The sequence below is a fragment of the Lepidochelys kempii genome, chromosome 14, assembly GCF_965140285.1.
Source record: "Lepidochelys kempii isolate rLepKem1 chromosome 14, rLepKem1.hap1, whole genome shotgun sequence".
Taxonomy (NCBI): domain Eukaryota; kingdom Metazoa; phylum Chordata; order Testudines; family Cheloniidae; genus Lepidochelys; species Lepidochelys kempii.
Window position 1 is genome coordinate 13757562 of NC_136393.1, and position 22797 is coordinate 13780358.

At 52.6% G+C, this 22797-nt stretch overlaps 1 protein-coding gene and 1 long non-coding RNA gene across 2 annotated transcripts in view; one reads left to right on the top strand and one right to left on the bottom strand.

Moving 5' to 3' along the window:
- The first annotated feature begins 1382 nt into the window (after positions 1–1382).
- On the top strand, positions 1383–5092 carry LOC140897458 (uncharacterized). The gene is made up of 3 exons (XR_012154738.2): positions 1383–1602; positions 3349–3444; positions 4212–5092. It is a non-coding gene; the product is annotated as an uncharacterized LOC140897458 (long non-coding RNA).
- A 697-nt stretch (positions 5093–5789) lies between these two features.
- Positions 5790–22797, bottom strand: part of ACSF2 (acyl-CoA synthetase family member 2) — a 54496-nt gene continuing 37488 nt past the window's right edge. The window contains exons 11-16 of the mRNA XM_073311378.1: positions 8950–9057; positions 8650–8801; positions 7872–8013; positions 6486–6596; positions 6134–6202; positions 5790–6036 (exon numbers count right to left, since the gene is read on the bottom strand). Of these exons, the coding sequence (XP_073167479.1) occupies positions 5986–6036; positions 6134–6202; positions 6486–6596; positions 7872–8013; positions 8650–8801; positions 8950–9057 (633 nt within the window). The 3' untranslated portion in view covers positions 5790–5985. The remainder of the gene's footprint in view (positions 6037–6133; positions 6203–6485; positions 6597–7871; positions 8014–8649; positions 8802–8949; positions 9058–22797) is intronic.

Genomic DNA, 22797 nt, shown 5'->3' on the forward strand with positions numbered 1-22797 from the left:
AGGACTGGCTGGAGGGGCAGACTGAAACTGAGAGCAAGAAAACTGCCCGCTGTTGTTTGTGCCCACTGTGCTCAGGCAAATAGGGCTCTGGGCACCTTCTTGGGACATTACCAACATTGCACCAGAAATACTGGCTTTGTATCATCCATGTCTCCTAATGGAAACCAGCTGGCAAGGCTTGGATATGGGCTAATCGCATGGGCCGGAGTGGCAAGAGCAGATCCTGTTTGCTGGAGGAGAAGGGAGTAGGATGGGCAGACACACACAACCCCCCACCCCCGTCTATAAAGGAGTCGTGCACTGGACCCCTCAGCTCGTGTGTGCATTCAGCTCCAACGGCAGGGCTGGGGCAGGGGTTAAGAGACATGAATTCAGGCTGTGCCATCTCTCGGGCACTTGTGCATTCTTAAGCACTGTCTAGCAGCCTTGGTGTTCGCACTCACACCACCAGCAGGATCCGTGCCCTGCACTGCCCCGGCTCCTTGGGGGCTCCGGGAAGCACTTCTGGAGATACGTAGGGCTGGCGTGCGTGGCGCGGCGCTGGAGGTGGCTCTTGTCAGTGTAGACAGCTGCGGCCTTTGTTCGCTGGGGCACTCACCTGGGCAGCTGGCCAGGGCAGAGGGAGCCTGGGACTTTGCAGGTGGCCGGTGAGTTCCCGACCCATCTTCCCCAGGGCGGGCTCTGGCTGAAGGGCTGTGGGAGGCAGGGACAGAGACGGGTTTGTCAGAGCAGCCGCTAGCGAGAGTTGTTGACCGCACTCCGAGAGGCCACCAAAACATTTGTTGTGAGAACCCCCGCCTCAGCTCCTGTTGTGCCGTGCCTATCCCAACCCTTCCTTTGGCAAGGGCCGGCCTCCCTACAGTCAGTTAACGGGGCATCACCTCTTCCTCCATCTCCTTTCCCTTGCCCCCATTTCCACCATCACCCACTGGTAACGCTTCCATCAGGCAGGGGAGTGTCAGACTGGTGCTGATCCAGGGCGTGCTGCTGATCCCTTTAGCTCACCTCCCACCCCTCACCATCCAGCGGGGTAGCCCTAGGGTGACCAGACGTCCCGATACTGGGGCTTTGTCTTACAGATGCAACTATACCCCTCCCCATGAAAAAAAAAGGGGTCCCAAATTTTCACACTTGCTATCTGGTCACCCGAGGTACCCCCAGCCCCTGACCCCTGCTCCACTAGTCACTGAGTATCTCTGTCTCTGCCCTCAGTTGCACCCACCCTGACTCAAGGGAGCCTGGCGTCAGGAAGTTTCCCAGTCCCCAAGGCAGCAGTGTCATATCCTTCCCTCAGCGTCAGCTCAAGTAGCTGTGCGGTTGGTTTTCGAGCTTGTTCTATTAACAGCTCTGGCGAAATTAATTATTTCTGCAGGGGAGTGGGGGGGGGGACCCTTGAAAAAGAGAAGTTGCAGCAGGATCAGATCTGGACGCCATTCATCCTGTCTGTGATGTGACACGTCCCTCTTTGACTCAGCCTCAAACTGCTGAGATCAGCTTGGAATTTCCTCCTGTGGGGTTAGCTCTATAAAAAGAAGAGCTGGAGTGGGCAAGAGAGACGAGATGGCAGTGCTTCACCTAGAGATGGTTGTTCCTTCCCGCCAGGTGAGTGTGTGCTGAGAACTGGGCTCTGACCCCCGATGGGAGAGGGAGACAGTGCAAGAGAGGACAGGGCCCAGTGCACGCTCCCGGCATTTGGTAGTCTCTGTGTGCTCAAACAGAGGGGAAGCTGCTGCTGCGGGGGAAGGGGATCTGGAGACTGATGACGGCACACAGAGCCTTCAGGTCTAGGCCCAGTGGCGGATTAATGATTTTGCCACCCCTAGGCCCTGAAATAATTCCGCACTCCCCCCCCGGCAGCTCCCCACCCCAGCTCGCTTCTGCTCTGCCTCCTCCCCTGAGCGCGCTGCCGGATCCTGCTCCTCCCCGCTCCCTGCCAGCACTTGTGTGCAAAACAGCTTTGCGTGGCTGGGAGGGAGGGAGGAAGAGGGGGGAACGCAGCATGCTCAGGGGAGCAGCAATGCCTGCCCTCCCACAGCATCTTCCCAATGGGCCTCTCTCTGCCCACCTGCAGGTCGTAGTCCCTGGCCCTTGACTATGGGGCGGGGATTTGGGGAAGGGGACCAATGCAGGCAGGGAGGGGGTGGAGTTGGGGCGGGGACTTTGGGGAATGGGTGGAGTTGGGGTGCGGGGTGGGGGCGCAAGCTCCCACCGGTGCTGGGGGAAGTTGGCGCCTCTGGCTGATCTTACAAATTTGCTGCCCTAGGCCTAGGCATTAATACGCTGCTGTCTAGGCCCCGGGTTCAGATCCAGCTCAGAGGTATTAGTGACAAAACACTACGCCCTTGTGGTGGCTGGGGGGTGGGAGGCCTATATGGAAGGAGCGAGTGGTCTCTGTCCGGTTCCCAGGGGACAGGCGTCCACTTCAAAGGAAACAGCTTCACAACTGGCAATGACGGCTGCTGTTGAGTCCCTGATGGTGTGAGGATCCGGGTCCTGAACCCGGGCCGCTGCTGCATCCGCCCCACTGCCCAATAGCTCTGCTAGTGACTGGAGAACCGGGAGCCCTAAGGCCTTATGCTCCCCTAAAGATCCCTCCCACCTCCAGAAGCTGAGTGGAGGATTGGGCTGGGTGCGCTATTTAAGCCAGAAAGAGACAGAGCAAGTTGTCTGTGCAACTATGAGAATTCTTGGCTGGCTGCTACGTCGGACCCTGCCTATGGTGCCTGACTCCTGAGCTCCGCCTTCCCAACTTGTCCCTGGTTCCCTGCCATGCTCCTGGTTCCTACTTTCCCGACCTGCTCCTGGTTCTTGCCTTCCTGCCCTGTCCCCTGAGTAGCCAAGCCCGCCTCTGACCTTAGCCTTGCCTCCCGCCTCGGGCTCCTGTTCTGACTGCCCCAGTCCTGGTCAGGGGCCAGGGACTACGACCTGCAGGTGGGCAGAGAGCGGCCCATTGGGAAGATGCTGTGGGAGGGCAGGCATTGCTGCCGCCCTCTCTGTAGCTGGCCCGTAGGTAAAGAGACCGTCCACGTCTGGGTCTTTCAGGCTGGCACTAAAGCCACATAAACCCTAAGGCTCCCTTGCTGGAGCGTGTGAGCACAGATCACATGGCACCATCTCCGGGGACAAGGCCAGCGCGCCAGTGAGGGGGGGTTGCTAGATTTTGGCTTCAGATGTAACTCGTGCAAACTGGCGCCACGTTAACGAGGCTCCTGGCAACGCCGCTCTGCTGCATCGATATGAAGGCCCATTTGAGATGCCCCAGGCTACGGGGAGAGACATGGGGCGACAGCGGGTTTTACGGGTTGATGGCTTGCTGATTGTAATCCATTATTGACGTATTTATTGCAGGGTAACACAATGGGTCCCGGTGTTCCTTCTTACCAATGCCGTGGCGATCTTTTCTATCCTTCTGTTCCATCCATCAGCAAGGGTGCTGCTGCCCTAGTGAGTATACAGCGCACTCCCATCAAACACGAGAACTGTGCAAATGCACTGCTATGAAACAAGCACTAGGGAGCACTCCTCTCATGAGCTACCGCCTTCCCCAACACTGCGAGAAGGGAGTTAAAATGTATTTCCTTTGATTGTTTGCACTGTTGGTGTCATCGTGTTGGGCCCGGGATATTCAAGAGACAAGGTGGGTGAGGGAATATCTTTTCCTGGCCTAACTTCGCAACAGTTTGTCTCTTTCACCAAAAGAAATCGGTCCAGTGAAAGATATTAGCTCATCTCCCTTCTCTCTGTTTCCTTTGATGGCAGGACTGTAGATCTGACCTATCTTTACTAGCATGTTATTGATTTTGAGTCATTACAATCCTGGGTTATACTCAGCCCCCTTTGTGTAACACACACCAGGGCAATGAGTTCTGTGCGCCTGCCTCAGGAACGGTCTTACTTAGGAACTAGGGATAAAGGAGAAGTGCATCTCCACATCCAACGTGACTGTCACAGGTTCAGGGGGGAGACTATTCTCGTCTCCTTGCCCCACAGGTGACACGTTACAGGGCAAAGTGAAGGGAGTGCATACTGCACGTCAGCGCAGCCTGCTGGCCAAGGAATGCAGCAACAAGAGCAGGCTGGAAAAGGACACATGTTCCACCTCCAGTTAAGGCACTATCCACCCCATATATGTATCACACACATAGACCCAGAGCACTGCCAGCCCAAAGCGTCTGGGTTTGAAAGAAACTGCTGCATTTGTTTTCTTTCAGATGAAAAGCATGACCTCGGATATTTCATTCTGAGGATCTGCTTCCATGGGTAGAGCCCACCCTACAGCTGTGAGACTCAAGATCTCTGGGAAACAAACAAAGGATTCACTGACCCATCTCCCTTCTCCTGCTCTCGCTGCTCCTCCCTGTGTGTGTGTTTCTGACATTGGACTGGGGTGAAAGAAGAGGTTAGAATATCCTTGCCCCCTAGCAGAATGCTTGGGCATTGGGTAGGCCAGTTCCAACAGGCATTAGCTTTGCCCCATCAATCCCTGCAGTCAGAGCATGAGACTGCACCTTACAACCAGCAGCGACTCCGGATTTCTACACATTCTGTAAGAAACGGGAACTGCGAGGGACTGGCCCAGAGGCTCCCTCCTGTGACCAAATCCAGCAGTTCCGCTCTCTCTTCCACTGCAGAAATGCCTCAACTTTAACAGCAAAGAGAACTCGGGGTCCTCACTGGAGCATGTTTTTCTCTACTCTACATTTCAGTGCGCTCCAGATCCAGGGTGGGAGGAGTTCAAGGATGGCCCTAGCAGGGCTCTTTAGAAAGTGTTATGAATCCATACGGCTCTGCCACAGCAGACGCCCAGTGAGCAGCAGGGAGAAGGGAAGGTCAGTGGTGCAGGATCGTCGTCATCAGTCGTCTATCTGATCTCCAGCTGGAGTGGGACATTGTGCATGAAGGGGAAGAGGAGCTTCGGACCGCTGCCCCTCTGCTCAGTGTTTCATGGTTGGGAGGCGCCAAATAACTTCCGTAAAACCACCGTCCCGGGCACGCTCTGTCTCGTGCTTCCGACGGGACGGATCCTTTGGCATTTCTGTACCGTGTCTAATGAGCTTCCTTTCCAGGCAGAAATAAACGGTTATGAGATTGATGAGAGTTTCATGTCACTTCAAAACACCCAAGGGAGGGCTGGGAACAGAACCGGTCCTCTGACTCCATCCCTTCCATTCAGCTGCAGGGAACGGGGCCCTAATCCTCACACAAAGCTCAGCTCCTAACCCCCTCTGAGTTCAATGGAAGTTAGGAGCCTAAATACCTGGGAGGCTCTGGGTCCCGTTTGCTGTTCACGAGGACACCCCTTGAGCGCTGAGGAAGGTCAGACAAAGGCAGAGCGTGGCTGGCTCTTCCTAAAGCCCTTTCTCCTGATTCAGATCCTCACTCTTTGGACAGTGGCAGGTCCAGGGCAGCATCATATCACCCAGGAAATCTAGTCTCACCTTCCTTCCGAGTAATGCAGCTACGCTGGAGTTTTCTTTGCCAGGGAATTGAAGCATAGGTGGCCTACAACAGCCTCAGGCTCTTATGGGGCAGAATCTTTTAAATATTTAAACATGAATCATTTGTATTTCTCTAGCCCCACCCACCACAGGATCTCAAAACACTTTGCAGCCCCCTGGAAGGTAGGGAAGTCTCATCATGAGACATACACAGATTAGAGAGACCTGCAGAGGCCGTATCAAAGGATTGGCAGTCAGAAGTAGAACCTGGTCGTCTGGATGCCCCCTCCTTTGGTCTACCCTCCATCCTTCTTCCCCCCACTGTTCTGAGTCTTTATGAAAAGATCTGAGTTGGAAAAAGAAAGGTTTTCTTTGTTTTAATTGACAGCATCACCAGGCTGACTTCAGGTAGCCAGCGGTATAACGGGATGGTGGGGGCAGGGAACCAGCTCCCAGCTGCTGTTCTTGGCTTGGTGTGGATGGAGACACACCAGACTGGCTGAGGCAGGTCCATTCGTGCTTCTCTTTGGATCCTCCACCTTTGTGTTCAGAACAGAAGTTGCTTCTCCATCTGCTCTCTCAACTTGTATTTCTGAATCTGGAGTTAGAGCACAGAGGACAGAGTCAGAGGAGAGACAGCCACGGGGAGCTAGTCCCCGGCGCCCCAGCACCCCAGCCCATGGGCTATCCCTTACCTTCCCTGAGACGGTGAGTGGATATTTCTCCATGAACACTATGTACCGAGGGATCTTGAAGTGAGAGATCTGAAAAGAGAGAGCCGACAGCTACAGCCTGCAAGTAATAACGGACAGGGCATCGTCTGTCACCCCTGGTTACAAAGGGCAGCGTTATGGCAGTCACTGCTCATGTCAGGAATACGTGGGACCGGTTTCAGGCCTGATGCCCAGTGGGTGTAGAGGACTTCGCTGACTTCCAAGGAGCTGTGGCGATTTACTCCAACTGGGGATCGGACCCTTAATACGCTGAGTTCCTGAGAAAAGCAAAGCAAACGTGGGCACGGCATGGGAATGGATGGGGAGTTCCTACCTTCCCTTTGCAGAAGGCTTTAATTTCCTCTGCCGTGCACTCCTGCCCAGCCTTCACTCTGATGCAGGCACAAATCTCTTCTCCCATTCGCTGGTCCTTCACGCCAATCACCTTGTTGGGAGGGAGGGAGGGAGGACATCAGTCCTAGGAAGTGATCTTCTCCCAAGAGTCATCTGGCCCCTTCCCTTCCCTAATGGAAGCTCCTTATCCCTTCCTCGGGTCAGTGCTCTGTCCCCACCCTCGGCCCTCACTTTGTTTTCCTGGCTGAGGCACTGTGCTCCAGTCATTAGAATAGCGGACTGAGAGCAAGGCCTCCTGGGTTCTATTCCCAGGCCTTGGGCAACCTTCTCTGTACCTCCATTTCCCCATGTGTAAAATGGAGTCCCTGCTTCAGAGGGAGAGCTGTGAGGCTTAATTAATTGGAGTGCTTTGAGAGCCGCAGATAAAAGGGGTTACAGAAGGGCAAAGCTTATTAATATTGTAAGCTCGGTTCCCCATCCCCGTACACAATCCCCAGCAAAACCCTATCATGGCTGAGCTTACAGGCCTACTCTGTACCAAGCTAGGAAGGTCAGATCATTCCACATAGGAGCTGGATTTCCCCTAAGCGATTCCCCTCGAGTTTGGCTGCACAATTTCCCTGTCTCCTCTCCCACCGTTCACCATCCCAAGCCAACATCCTGAAATTCCAGACACACAGAGATCGTGCTGACTCCCAAGGCAGTGACCCAAAGCCCCGGAAAGTGAAGCTCTTCCATACTGGGGTTATTGCACTGAGATGCTGGAGCAAACACAGCAGTAATTAAAGAACTGGATTATTTATGGGTTAAACAACAGCCGGTCGTGCAGCCAGCACACCCAGGTGTGGTTTGTCATGGGAACTGGAGGATGTTCCCAGCAGATTTGGAGCAGCTGGCCACAGCTTCTTACTGGATGGACAATGGAACCCTCAGTGCAACTCCTCTCCGCAGTGACTCAGCACAGGGAGAGAGTTCATTCTGATTTCTTGGTTCATAATTTGTGGTTAATGATAATGTGCCCTTCCATAAGGCCTTCCCTTGGTGGATTTCACAGCACTTTCCAGGTGGCTGTGAGTTTAGAAATGAGGAAAGGAAGAGTTATCTCCTGCTTGGCAGACAGGAAATTGGAGCGCAGGGATTTTGCCCAAGCTTCCAATGAGTCTGTGACAAAGAGAGGAACAAAACCCAGGAGTTCTACTCTCACTCTTGGATTTTAAGCCCAAAGTCATCCTTCCTCTGTATATCAGATCGCCAGCTAGGTGAAAAGCTGAGCATGGATGAAAGCAAACAGGCTCCTCCTGACAAATGTCCTGGATGGCAGCATGCCCGTTACCCCCACCCCACCATGCCTATCCATCCTACTCACCTGCACCTCCTCAATCTTGGGGTGGGTGTGTAGAAACTGCTCGAGTTCTGCTGGGTAAATGTTTTCCCCTCCACGGATAATCATGTCCTTGCAACGACCTACAATTTTGCAGTAGCCATACTTGTCCAGGACAGCAATGTCCCTGAAACAACACCTGAGTCAACTTCATAGCCCTTAGTCCAGATCTCCCAGCTGACTGGAGAATGGCTCATCCATCCAATCAGCCCAGAGGAAGACTTCCCACTGGCATATTCAGAGCCTAGAGCTCTTAATCCTGACCACCAGGAGGTTAGATTTTCCACTATCCAGTCCATAGAAGATGCATCACTGTTTCTGCAACCCCAAGAGGAGACTCTCATGCAGGGATCAAAGGATTCCCAATAACTCTAACGTCCAGGAACCTGCATCAGAATTCAATCTAAACTAGAATTGCTTCCATTCCCCTCCCTTTCTCTATGTTCCCCACCCACATATGCATCTGCATCTGGTTATTTCATGGGAACAGCGCAAAGACACATCTAGCGCAGTGTCCTATCTCCGGTAGTGGTTTGTACTAAATGCTATGGACCAAATTCTGCCCAGGTGTAAACTGGTCCGACTCCACTGAAGTTCATGGATTTGGCCATGCTGCCAGTAGAGCTGATTCTGGCCTGTTACTAGAAGTTAATGCTTCCCACTCGGACACATCCATTCCCATCCAATGCCAGACACCTGCGCCCTCCCTCCAGAACAGAAGTGAAAGGGGAAAGAGTGGATTCTAGGTAGTTCCCAAACTCACCCAGTCTTGTACCATCTGTCATCAGCGATCACTTCATTGGTTTTGACGGGGTCTTCCCAGTACCCCAGCATGACGCAGTAGCCTCGAATCTGGAGTTCCCCAGGGCTGTTCAGAGCGGCAATCTCCCCGGTTTCAGGATCCTCAATCTTTGCCTGCAACACAAGAGAGACAGGCTCTTCAAGCACAGTGCAAGTCCCATGCTGGCTGTAGCTCAAGGAATGAGGAACGGCAACAGCAGCTGTGCTCTGCTGTGGACTGTAAAGCTGGGGCAGCAGGGTAGGTGGGGAAGATCAAGTTCACCTCTGTGTGGGGGAAGATGCACCCCACCGTCTCAGTTCTCTGGGAGATGTTGTCCTGTGGGAATCCCATGAAGGTGACAGGGCTATTCTCTGTGGTCCCATAGGCAACCTGCAAACACAAAGGTGTGGGGGATATTCATCAGGGACTCTGCTGGGAAACAGAAACAGCCAAGTTCTACTTTGAAGGTGGAGGAAACTAACTGTCAGTACAGGAGAGGACATTGGGGATGCAGGAGTTCTTCACAAGTCATGGGTCACCAGGCAAATGCTCCCATCTTCAGGTGTACGTCAGGGCAGCTCCAGATGTTACTACCTCCGAAGCCACTACTGAAAAACTCGCCCCAGGAGACAGGAGGATAAAGAACAATGAGACTGGACCCCCTGGCCATGGTCCTGCCTCTGCTCCACCACGGCAAGCCTACCAATGTTCAAAACCTCCCTATCTTCCAAGACCTGCTGGAATGATAGTGATGCTCACAACTCACCTGCCTTTCATGGAGGATCGCAGATGCTGTCTCCCCACCCTCTGGTCTCACATGGTCTTTCCTGCCTCTGCTACTTCTCACAAAGCCCTGTTCTGTTTGCTCCCTGCTATCCCTGTCTGATTCGAGACTCCTGTCCCCAAGCTTCTCTCTCTGGTTGTGTCCCCATGACCATACACTCTCATTGTGCAGGATTCACCTTGGATCTGCCATGCAAAATAGTACACTTTGGACACCACCCCTTGGCACCTGGAAAGAGTGTGCCCTGAAAGAGTCTCAGGCCAGGCCCCTGTTGGTGACAACCACACTCTCAATCTGTCAGCACAAAGGTTTACTTTGATCCTTTTGTGCGCGGGCATCAGCATCTCTGGTCCCCTAATCAAGGCATCAAGAGACAGCCCAGAGCACTCAGTGCAGCTGCATTTGCAAACATAAAGCATCCCAGTGGGGCAGACCGACCTCGCCATGACAAGGGCCCCTGGAATGCTAACCTAGCTGTGGGTTCTGAGACACCCTTGTTGATAGGTTACTCCTTCCATCAAGAAAAACTCCAGCTCTATTGTTCATCTCAACAATCTGTACATTGGCAAGGTCAGAAGCTCCTGTCACCAGGAATAAGCTGTGAAAGGGACGTCTGTGAGGCTTTGAATAACATTTGGCATTTCAGATCTTGTGTCTGCAGCTACGGAGACCCCCTTAAATGATAGCACTGAGATGCAACAATGAGCTCCGTATTGGAGCTTTACTGATTTCCTTTGGTCCTGTCCTCCTCTAATGGTGGGTGGGCTACAGATAGCGATTGATAAGCCTGCTACAGCCTTTGCGAACAGACCCAGCTCTGGCAGTGGAGGATCTTGGCGTTAGATCCAGCGGTCCCAGGTTTGATCGCCGCTGTTGACATCGCCGCTGTTGACTCCCAAGGGCACGGTGTAGCTTCTGCACTGCATGGGTCACCATGCAGCACTTGCTCTACTTCCAGGCCACCACTTGCACAAGGTATTTGAGGTGCCTTGTTTTTGGGGAGGTCCAACTGGAGATGCCTTAAATGGGCCTTTGTTTTGGAAGGTAAGCACTCAGCCCTTTCAGAAACTCAAGAGGCTTTAAGGTGACTCAGGTTGGGCACCCAACCACGAGTTGCTTTTGAACACCGTGTGCAGAGCTCAGTGTAATATCTAGGATGGATTCTCTAGGGGAAGCCTCTTCTTCAAGTGCAATGTGATTCTATGATTCTAACATGGAGGGGATTGTCTCCTGGACATTGCAGTGGCCATCCTGTTGAAAAGTGATATCACTGCAGCCCAGAAACCCAACAGGAGCGACTGTGAACATCCCTTTCCTGCCAGGCCTAACAATGGTTTAACAGCCAGGAGGAAACCTGCAATGCTGAATGGTTAAGAAGGACTTCTCTCCCACCCACTAGATGCGAGAGCTCTCTGGCTGGACCTGCACCGCATTTTACAACTGAGACATAAAACCAAGGTCTTCAACGCTTATTGAAAGCCTCACTGCACTCTGTGGTGAGGGCTGGGGTATTAGTCCAAGAGTCCCGGCCAAATTCTGGGACACTACTCTGCCTCCCTAACCCCCCTGCAATTTCAATTGGATACAACAGAGCACCTGGCCACAGTGCCAGGTGTCGTCGGGAGTGGTGTGCTGCCCCATTCCCCTCTACATGTCTGGGAACCCGCTCTGTGTTCAAGCTCAGAGACGTGCGCATTCCAAGTGCTCGGCTTGCCAGGTTCTAGCCCAGGGGTTCTCAAACTAGGGGTCGAGACCCCTCAGGGGGTCAGGAGGTTATTACATGGGGGGGTTGCGAGCTGTCAGCTTCCACCCAAAACCCTGCTTTGCCTCCAGGATTTATAATGATGTTAAATATATTAAAAGGTGTTTTTTAATTTATAAGGGGGGTTGGACTCAGGGGCTTGCTATGTGAAAGGGGTCACCAGTACAAAAGAGAAACACTGCTCTAGCCTACCCCCCATCCCGAGGCTTCAGAGCCTGACTGAATGTATACACTGCTGTTTTTAGCACTGTTGCAGAGCCCCCAAGGCTGGAGTCTGTAGACTCACTGCTGTGGGTTACTGCTCACTGTGTGGATGCTCCCAGTGAGCCACAGAGGTCACTTTGCTAGAAACCCAAGGTGGAAATCTCCTGGGCAGAAAGCTCAAAGCTACCAAAGATAAACCAGCAGTTCTCAACTCAGCCCCTAGGGGCAATCAAGTGTGAGGGTACTAGGAGTCTCTGAGACCCCTCACACTGTCCCTCTGCCTTTAGGCTGCTGCCCTCTAACTCTAACCTCCTGCTCTGGCTGCTGGCCAGGTACAGGGGAGTTTCTGTCCAGCTCTCAGCCTTCCCATCCCACCTGCCCAGCTGCCTGAGGTGCTACCAGGCTGGTGTTCAGGGCCTGCTGCTTCTGTTCTCACCCAGCTTCCAGCTTGCCTCGGAGCCTGGTCCCCTCTGACCTCAGGTAGCTCTTTCCTTGCCTGTACTCTGGGGATTATGGAGCCTTCTGCTGCAGACCAAGTAGGTTCATTGCAATATCCTTTACTTTCTTTCCCAGTTGCTGTATTCCACCCCAGAGGTGGCTGCATGTTGTTGGTGGATGAAATGATGCTTGTATAAAAGACATATGTCAATTTAGGTTTGAAGACATCCTTGGGGATTTATAGATTTTTCAATGCTAGAAGAGACTCCTAGGATAATCTAGTCTGACCTCCTGCATAACCCAGGCCAGAGAACCTCACCCAGTAATGTTTGCATCAAGCCCATAACTTCTGTTTGAGCTGGAGCCTATCTAATCTTGAAAGACTTCAAGCGATAGAGAAGTCACCAGGTCCCTAGGATCCTTTGCCTTGAAGGGAGCTATAGCAAATACAATAATATAGCTGATGGTAAACCCTGCTAGGGATGTATGGGACCCATCAGTCTTCAGCAACCTGATCACCCCCTGGATTAGCTCAGAAATGCTAAGTGTCATTTTAAAATTACATCATCGCAGTTTGTTTGGTGACAAATGCTGCTTTCTCTGTGAATTCTGAGTCTTCGTCTAAACTGGGAATGAAAACTACCTTAGCAGAATGGTGCAGTGTTTTGTTTTAAACACGGTTTACAAACATTTCCAGCTACCACTGTATAAATATTGACCAGTGTGGATCAGGCAACACTGTTTAAAAAATAACAAATTCTGCTCCAGTCTCAGCAGTGAACATTTGAGAGGCAGAGGGTCCAGTGCATAGAACTGGGAGTCAGGATGCCTGGGTTCTTTTCCCGGCTGGGCAACATTGGGCACATCTAGTCACCTTTCTGTGCCTCAGTTTGCCCATTGGTACAATGGGGATAAAAACGCTCACTCCCTTTTGCCCTCAAATGATGCTGATAGGTTGCAAGGGCTTGATTCATCATTGTGTTACTTAAAATGGAATTCCGTTGGGGTCGGACTGGAGTAGAGATCAGGGCCCTAGAGCACCAGAGGGGTCATTGCACCCTATTATTCTATTGGCTGGGGGCAAGCTGAGGGACAAAACCATTGTGCTGGCTCTGCGGCAGTTGTTACACAATAGCGCTGGGGGTGCACAATGATACTGGGACACCAACAAAACTCCAAAGACATGCTTGTTTCAGTTCCCTTAACAACACAGGGAGAAACCAGCATCTTGGCCCCAGAGAGAAGGGAGGAAGTGGTTGGGAAAAGTAAAGTGCTTTTCAGGCGTCAAAAAGGGTGTAACAAACAACATAAAATCAAATAACAAACCAAAGGAAGTACTGAGGGCTCTCACGCTGGCTCCGCCAGTCCAGCCCCCAGTGACCGAGAGGATGGATCTCATTATCCTATGCCGGATGTTTTGTCTAGCCTTGAAGATCTCAACTGAAGTCGATTCCAGACCCTCCCTTGGCATCTAGCTCCAAACAGTCCTTAACTCATCACCCTTCTTGACTCATTCGAATGTTCACTGAGGCGATGGGGCCTAGCTCTGCTGGCCTCAGCACTGGGTATACCTGAGCTCTCCGGAGTTGCCCCTCCATTCCAAATTTTATGGGACTGACCTGGATTTTCCAGGTCGATTTTACTGCCCCACAACGACTTCTGGATATGTTCCAACTTGGATTACAATGTGATGTCATTAGCTTCCAGAGTGACAGTGTCATCTCTCTGCCGCAAAATCGGGCAGCAAACAAGTTTGCCTTGTAGGACAATTCTCCAAAGGTGGCCATATTCCTGCAGATCCCACCCACCCAGATAGTCACAAGACAGTCCCAGTCTGAACCGGCTTAAAGAATCCCCCAAATAGCCAATGCAATGTCCTCGCTGTGTCATAATGGCTTTGCCCCAGAGCAGCCGTTTCAAAACCAGCAACCAAACCAGCCTGGCAGACACAACACAGGCGATTGCTGCTTTCCTGCATTGCTGAAAATCAACCTCCTGTTATTTTACTGTCAGGACAAACTGCTCCTGGTGGTTTGGAGTTCAAGCTGTTTCTCTTCTTTCCAGGCCAAGTTGCATTCTTGAGGCTCGTAAGTATTTCCCCAGCCTGGCTAGAGTTTCAGAAACTCCACTCACTGGCGAGCAATGAGGCATGTGACAGTTACTTGGTATTTTATCAACACCTTGAAAAATGCCTTCACTATACAACTCACCCATTGACCTGACACAGGGAGAGGACAACCCAGGGTGGGGGGAATACAATGCACATTGAGAAAGAGAAAGCACAGAGAGACCGAGGAGGACAGAAAAACCAAGAGAAACCCCTTGGCTTGGCGGGTATCTGAAGGCTCCCAGCTGCTGGCATCCCATGAAGAAGTAAAACTGAGGACAAACTGGGCAAAATCCTGCCCCTGCTGAAGTCCATGGCAGCATTCCCATGGACTTCCATGGGGTTAGGACTTCACCTACTGCAGGCGTCATTTTATTAGTCCACTACCTTGATGATTAGACGCTCTATTAATAATCACTGTTCTGAAAGTACTCGGCCCCTGGGACCTCAGGAACAAAGCAGCCTGTATGGCCTGAAGGCCACCCACCATTCAGGTCGAGCTCTCCTTCCCCGTTCTGCACAGCTCAGCGAAGAGGGCTGAGGGCCGGGGAGGGGAAGAGGAGACTTAGATCCAGGACACCTGGTTAGATCCCTGCTCTCGAGAGCTTTAACCCCACTCCCATTCCTGGAGGCTTGTGGGTTACATTCAGGAATGGAAAGGGGAGGATTTTGGCCATTGAAGGATGGAGGGGGGTTGAGGGTTGTGGCAAGGGGACAATGGGGCACTGAGGGTAGGGGAAGGGGAAAGCAGCACAGCAGAGGACACTCTATTCAGGAGTGGGAGACACCCCCCTCCCGCCAACAATCCTGAGGTCCAGGCTGACTAGCATGCAGGTGCATGGTGGGGTGAAGGATGGAGCGAGAGCTGGGTGGGGGGCTTCAGTGGGCGAGGCAGGGAGCATCAGGGAGCTATGGAGAAGAGAAGCCGGAGAGGCGGCTGGGGATCAGAGAGGAAGGCAGCTGGGCGGGTGAAAGATAACAGCAGGAAGCTGAGCTGGCAGAGTGTGGGTGGATGGGGTGTGGGAAGGAAGCTGCCTTGCCTACAGCTCCCAAAAAGCAGCAGCCTCGTGTTGGCTGGCCACTAACTGCGGGGCAGGGAGCTCTCCGATGGGAAGCAGGCATTTGAGGGTTCCTGACACAGGCCCCGAGCTCTCGGCACTGCAGTGAGGGGTGCTCGGTGCGGGGCCCGAGCCCTAGGCACTGCACTGAGGGGTGCCTGACGCAGGCCCTGAGCCCTAGGCACTGCAGTGAGGGGTGCCCGACACAGGCTTTGGGTTCTAGATGCGGTGGTGGCGGGTGCCCACAGACACCCCAGACAAACACCCTGCTGGATTCTGAAAATGTGAGTGCTGAGGGCCCCTGGAGCTGAAACACAACCATCACTAAGGGCGAGATTCTGCCTCAGGCTGGTTGGGGGCTCTGCAGCACCTGGGTCCCTAAGCAGAATTCTGGCTGATGGAGCCAGAACTGCCCCAAGGAGCTCCCAGATAGCCCACACTGTACTGCTCTGCAGCAGGTGCAGTATACTCCCTGCTCCATCCCTTGTCCATTCTCCTGGCCTTTGCAGAGAGTAGGGGAGGCCATAACCCTGCTCTCTCTCACCACTGTGCAGGGGTGTAAAGTTGGGGAGGAACCCCCTGTGCATCAACACATAGGCTGGCAAGAATCTGGCCCTATGCTATTCCCTCCAGCTAGAGACAGAGGGCCTTGCCTCACATCCCTCTTACACCAGAGTAATCCTACTGGTGTCAGCAGAGTTATTCCTGATTTACACCAGCGTGAATGCAGACTCAGAGCTGAATTCACACAGGGGACACTGGCTTATGGGACAATGAGCTTTTTAGTGTGGGGTGTTTCAAGTGTATCAAGTTCTACACAGGAGGACATGCTAATAAAAATGAAGCATGGAGGAAAGGGAAGGGACTGCCTCTTTGAGCTAAAACAAGACACCAGAACAGCCCTGCCCTGAGACGCCAGAGAAATACCCTCAATCTATATTTACCCTGTTTTTAAAAGCTGTGTATTTATTGGCTTAGTCCACAAAGGCCTCTGCGGAGAAGCAGAGGAGAGTCACACATTTGTAAATTACTAGGAACCGGATTCACCTCTTTGTAGAACAGCAAATGTTTGCAGAACAGTTAATCAATTAAGAAAGAGGGGAGTGTGGGATAATCCCGCCTCTTCTGAGATGTCCCAGCAGCGCCAGTCCTGGGGGATCTCCAAGGGCCAGGGCTGAACAGGGGCCCCAGCAAAAGAAACACTCACACTAGACCCGTTGTCACCACCACACCACATGCCACCCATGAGACACTGGCATACACCAGGCAAGCTATGAACTTCTGTGGCTCATTGCCCGTTTGCTGCTCAGTCCTTACTCATCCCCAGTCAAGGGCTGTGAAATTCAATGAGTAAATACCAGCTCCTGCCTGCCTGGCAGCAAGACACTCAAATACAAACAGCTGGGAGCCCATGGGCCCCTCCCAGCAGCTGTGTGTGGTGCCAGGTTGTGCAGGACGCCAACCTGCTCCCAGTCTTCTGCAGGAATCTGCTCACTGAAGCAGGGGAGTCAAAAACATTAGCAGAAAGAATTTACCTTTTATTAAACTTTTATATGATTAAAGTGGAACGTGAGACCAGACTCCGTTCCCCTGACGGCAGTGTCCAGGCCCCGTCCCCCAGTAGGTGTGTTCCAACTGGAAGGCACACAGCAGCCATTTAACCTCTGCTGGGTCAAATGGGCTGTATGAGGTGTGCCCAGCATGGCGAGACCCTTCATGGAATAAACCCGATCACCCAGCCCCTTGCATCTGCATTACTGCCCAGCCCATTGTGTTCAGGGCCCCATTGTACTAGGCGCTGTACACAGACAGAGGGAGAGGCAGTCCCTGCATCAAAGGGCGTACAATCTAAAGAGACAAGACAGACACTGGGTATGTCTACACTGCAAAGAGAAGTGGGTGTTCTTAACTCGGGTTAAAACAGCCATGAAGACACAGTGACTCGGCCCCGAACTCAGATCAGCAGCTTGAGTTCAAACCTATAGAGCTACTAACCTGAGTTAAATGCGAGCTGCCGGGTCTTTGCTGCTATTTTAACCCGAGTTAACTAACCTGAGTTAAGAACACACCTTCGTTTGCAGTGCAGACACACCCACGGGGTGAGAGAAAGGAAGGACTAGCCCAGGGGTCTCAAACTCAAATGACCACGAGGGCCACATGAGAACTAGTACATTGGCCCGAGGGCTGCATCACTGACCCAACCCCCGCTGCCCCGCCCCGCCCCCAATCCACCCCTTCCATGAGACCCTGCCCTGCCCCACCTCTTCCCTGCCCCCATTCCAACCCCTTCCCCGAAATCCCCACCCCAACTCCACCTTCTCCCTGCCCCAGGGGGTGCAGGAGGCGTGCAGGGTGCGGCAGGGGGCTCAGGGCAGGGGGTTGGGGTGCAGGAGGGGTGCAGGGTGCAGCATGGGGTCTGGGTGCAGGAGGGGTGCGGCAGGGGGCTCAGGGCAGGGAGTCGGGGTGCAGGAGGGGTGCAGGGTGCAGCATGGGGTCTGGGTGCAGGAGGGGTGCGGCAGGGGGCTCAGGGCAGGGGGTCGGGGTGCAGCAGGGGTACAGGGTGCAGCAGGGGGTTCGGCTGCAGGAGGGGTTCGGGGGGCGGGCTCCAGCCCGGCGTGCACTGGGGCCAGGGCAGGCTCCTCCAGGCCACGCCTAGCCTGGCTGTGCCTCCAGGCACCACTCCCCGCAGCTCCCATTGGCCGGGAACAAGGAACTGCGGCCAATGGGAGCTGCGGGGGGCGGTGCCTGGAGGCACAGCCAGGGCAACACACCGACCCCTATGCCCCACCCCTCCAGGTCCCGGCTGCTTCCCGGAGCAGAGCGGGGGCAGGGCAGGCAGGGAGGGAGCCTGCCCTGCCCCCAGTGCGCGCCGGGCCGGAGCCACTCTAGGTAAACGCTGGGGCTGCAGGGAGGCCGCAGAAAATAAACATGTGGCCCACGGGGTTGAGACCCCTGGACTAGCCAAATGGTACAGATGGGGAACTGAGGCACAGGGAAAACGAGTGTCTTGCCCGAGGTCACACAGGGAGTCTGTGGCAGAGCCAGGAACTGAAACCAGGTCTCCTGAGTCCCAGTCCAGTGCCTGACCCCATAGTTATTTATTTCCATCTATGCATTCAACCTCTGCTCTGGGCACCTCTCACGAGACATTAACAAATACAGAGTACATAAATAGCTGCAAATCCAGCAGGCTATCTTCATCCCATCCAAAGTACCCCATTCCCCTGCAAACATTGTCACCGCACATCCCCTCCCAGAAGACAGTGGAAACAGATGGCGCTCTGCAGTGTCCCCTAGACTGAGGAACAGGGATTCAGGCTCACTGGGACAGGGATGTGAGCACATTCCAAAGCAGGCCCCCCCCCCCATGAAGAACACCCTCCCAGCGGCTCAAAACCAGCACCTCAAACTCACCCGGAAGGCAAAGGGCAGATAGCACAGCTCCTGCAGTCGTGTGCATGACGAGATACATGCTCTCAGCAAGCAGGCGGCTGCACTCCGCACTAGCGTCCACTTCTGAAAGGACTGAACGTGCAGCTCCATGCACTGTGGGAATCTAATCTTGCAGCAACAAAGGCCTGGATGAGGATAGTGGGGTGAGCATCCCAAAAACAGCTGCAATCTCTTGGCCAGATGGAAATGGAAAAAGGCTATTCTGGCAGCTGCTGCTATCTAATCATCTAACAGCAGCTGGAGGTCTGATCCGATTCCAGCTGGCAAACCTGAGATGAGCACTCTTTGCCCAAGGGGCATATATACGCTCTTGGCTCTAGCTTCTCAGCCTGTGCACTTTTATGCTCCCAGTTAACTAATTCCTTGCCTAGTGGTGTCAGACAGATGTCTGGCCAATGGGTACCCACTGGCCTTCATCTGGGGACAACGATTCCCATCAGCACGTGCAGCGAATTTTGGAATTTCTTCCTGTTTCTTCACACCATCGTATAGGGCTGGGTCAGACTCATGCAACACGTGCATCATTTCAATGGGGGTTTGTGATGGGGGCAGGGTCAAAGTAAAGGCTGTGTCCCTGTTTACTGGGAGCTCCTTAAATCCAAGCATTGACACAGGACAGCGGGGAACAAATCCCAGAGGAGAGCTGGGTAAGAACAGTGAAATAACCATGAAAAATCCTTTGAATTGTGAAGCAAACTCTCTTAGATGGCGGCTGTGCCCCTTTTGTGTTTGCTTTTGATGACTATCCTCGTGAACAGTCAGGCTCACTGGCAAGAAAAGCTCAAAAGCAGCCAGTCCACACCCATATGCCAAGCTGGCACCTCTCTGAGCCTACCGTCTCGTTCTATAAACCCTCAGCTTTCATCTGAAAATGTCTCTAGCTGTTGTGGTTGTGAAGAGAACCTCCAAAATATCAGGGATGCAGGGATAAGGCTGCAGGGAGCCTGGAACAACAGCTCTGAAAGGTGTGAGCTATCCCTGTTCATCTCAGTGAGGGGTTAACCCAGAGGTCCAGTGATGATGGTTTAAGTGTCACCACTGTTAACTATTTTATTGCTGGTGTAAGAAAGGAGAGGGCAGGTGACAGCTGCATGATTTAACTGTAGGCAATGTCTCATTTTGGTGCAGATAGCACCATTTGGGAGGTAGCACCCCTTTATTTCCTTCCCAGCTAGGGAGCAGTCAGGCCCCAGGAGCCTAACAGAGCCCAGGGATATGCTCAAGCCCCACTGAGGGGGAGTCATGCTCAATGAGCCCACTGGAGGCCACAGAGCTGCTGGAGCCAGAACATTTAAAAGAAATAAGCCTGAGTGGTCTAACAAAGCCACCCCAAAAAAGTGGGGGGGCCGGGTTAGAGAGCAGTGTGGGGGCACGGTTTGCATCATCACATTGGGCATGGACGCAGGGTTTGCATCTTTGCATCGTCACGCGTGGTGCCCACCCAAAAAAATGCACAGGAAAAATAGCAGCCCCAGAGTTAAGCGGAAAAGCCACCAGCCACAAGTGGGTAAAACACCCCACCCCATCTTTAAAGGGCAAACCCAAGAGTCCCTTAATTTAAACCACTTGGCAACCCACAGGTGACACATATGGGAGGAGCTTATTTTATGGGTGGAGTTTGGAAAAGTACCACTATCTTTATTCTCAGTCTGACCCCTGCTGGCAGGCATGTCCATGGAAACCAAACTGTTAGTTAACATTGTGAGGAAGAGGGGGAAAGTGAACGTTGAAAGGTATAAGGCCAACTATTTACAGAGGAAACCTAACTCTGAGAGTTACATTTATCCAACCAAGGAACAGAGATATACCATGTGACCTAGGTGTCCAAACAAAACAGCTGCATTTCAAATGCTGCCAATGAACTGTTCACACACAAGATACAGCTCAGGTATTATTAATAGAAATTATTCAGAAAATAACTTGGAGTAAGTCTGAGAAAGCCGCAGTCTGTTCACAGATAGAAAGAGAAAGATGAAATTTTGGGAATTGCTTTACTAATCATTCCCATGCTGTACGGGAGTTCTCACCGCACGACGGAGCTCCCAGTGGAAAGCCTGGGAAAGAATTTCTGGGGTGCCACTTCTTTAGTTGCTCCAAAGTCCTGATCAGGAATCTCAAAGAGACGTTACATTACGTGGACAAGGTGAGTGAGGCAATATCTTTTATTGGACCAACTTTTGTTGCCTCACCCGTCTTGTCTCTGTAATATCCTGGGACCAACGTGGCTACAACAACACTGCATTAAACTAGGTGTCAGAGTAGTCAATGCACTCGCCTTTCAGTTCTGGAGACCCCGTTTCAAGTTCTTATTAGGCCACAAACACACACGTTTTGTGCCATCTGTTTAACAGATGTCTGACCACAGAATAGCTAGCTCGAAAACCCAGGCTTCCTCTATTGTTCCATCTCAGGACGCAAACCAGTGAGAACTCCTCACATACCGAGGATGGAGAAGAGGATCCAGGCTTTGATTGGCAGCATGCTGCCTGGCCGGACTGAGGAGTACGGGAAGAGCTGCATGGCAAGGTTTGCACCAGATTGTCTACATTACATCTCCAGTCAGCCAATGTTAGCTGTCTCTAAGGTTCAAGAGAAACAAAGTTCACCCCCAAAATGAAAAAATAAAGTAAATAGCCCCATTAAAATGTTCATCTGCAAAACAGAGGCTTGGATGCTGTCAGCCAGTTTGCATAACACCCTCTGGAGCATGCTCAGGAGGGATGGCTAATTCCACATCTCAACAATGGAAAAACCCAGAGATCCCTGTGAATAAGTCAGTCTCTGTGTCCTAAGTCAGCCCTTGGATTTCCTCCCTTTCTTGAGACTGTCTCGCCTCCATAAACACTCCGTCGGGGCTTTGTAGCCAGCTTCAGAGGTGGAAGCCTCAACAAGCTCCCAGTTATGTGCTCGGCTCTCAGTTGTTTGCTACTGCCAGGAACTGGCTAGAAACCAGCTCAAAATGTTCCATTTACCACCTCCACACCACAATTCCTCCCCTGATCTCTCCCCTCTCACACTCAGAAAGGGAGAGAGACCTAGAGATCCTACCTCCTTCCCTTAATTCCCCTCCAAGGGGAGAGCAAGGGGCACCCTCCAGATCTTTAATCCACCTCCTTGTTGCTATTCTTTGTAATCCCTTAACCTGACCAAAGCACCCAGCCCCACTGCCTGTGATGCCGTTAGCCTGACGTGACATGAGCCCCTTCACCAAAGTCCGAGCCATCATGTCTTCCCCTCTCCCCTACCTCTGACTCAGAAGCCCCAGGTGCTACCTGAAAACCACACGGCACCTTAGCTACTGCTCCCCAGGGTATCACAACATCGGGGTCACAACCCCATTATTCCATTCTGGCTAAAGTTCTCCCTAACGGGACATCAGCCAGTCTCTGTCCCCACCACATCATGGAGGTCTCAACTGCTGCCCCATCACCAAACGGCAGGGTGTCTGTCCCCCATAGCTCACACCGCCAGAGTCTTTCCCCACTACCATATCACCATAGGGCCAGCTGCCCTTCAGTCCCAGGTTGGTCAGACTGTGACTAGCTCAGCAGGAACTAGGCTTCTCCCCACCTCATCTTTCTCTGACCATGACAGATCCTGAAGTCCTCATCCATTATTAGCACTACAGTGGCACCCACAATACACCTGGAGCTGTCCACACACTGAACCTACCCCCAATTGCTCCCAATCTCACTCAATCCTCGCACAGGAAATAAGTGGGAGATGGACAGAATAAGGATGCCAGGGTTTGTCCCTATATAACAACAGGGTTTCTCCCTATCTTTAAAGCCTCTGAAAATAGTTCAAGATTCCACCCATGTTAAAATGTCACCAGTAAACACATGGAAAACATCAGTACAGGAGGGGTGGGCCCTGTACCAGTTAATGATCCCTGCCATACCCCCTGAGTCTGGCACTGAAGGGGGACAGGTTCTGTGTCCCCTATCCCTGGACTTGGTTCTCCATCTCTGAGTCACCGAGGGCTTTATCACCACCTGCTTCAGTGGGGAGCGAAGAGATCCCCCCCAAAAGGCAGATACACACGCTGTTTTCTCTGCCCATTTACCTCCCTGTCCCATGGGGAAAACTGCTCCAGCCTGCTGTCTGCAGCACAGCAGTGGAGGTTTGAAGAAGCCCAAAGGGGTTAAAGTCACACTGAACTCCCAAAGTCAGTCGCTTCCAAGTCAGAGTCTGGCTGCTGCCTGCGGTTTGTGGGAAGGGATTTCGTTTTTTAATAACAGCATTATAAATAGGGCTGTGTTCAGCTTGCTGCAGACTCTCACTCGCTCGTCTCCCTCCTCCTGCCGCTGCTCTTCCCTCCTAC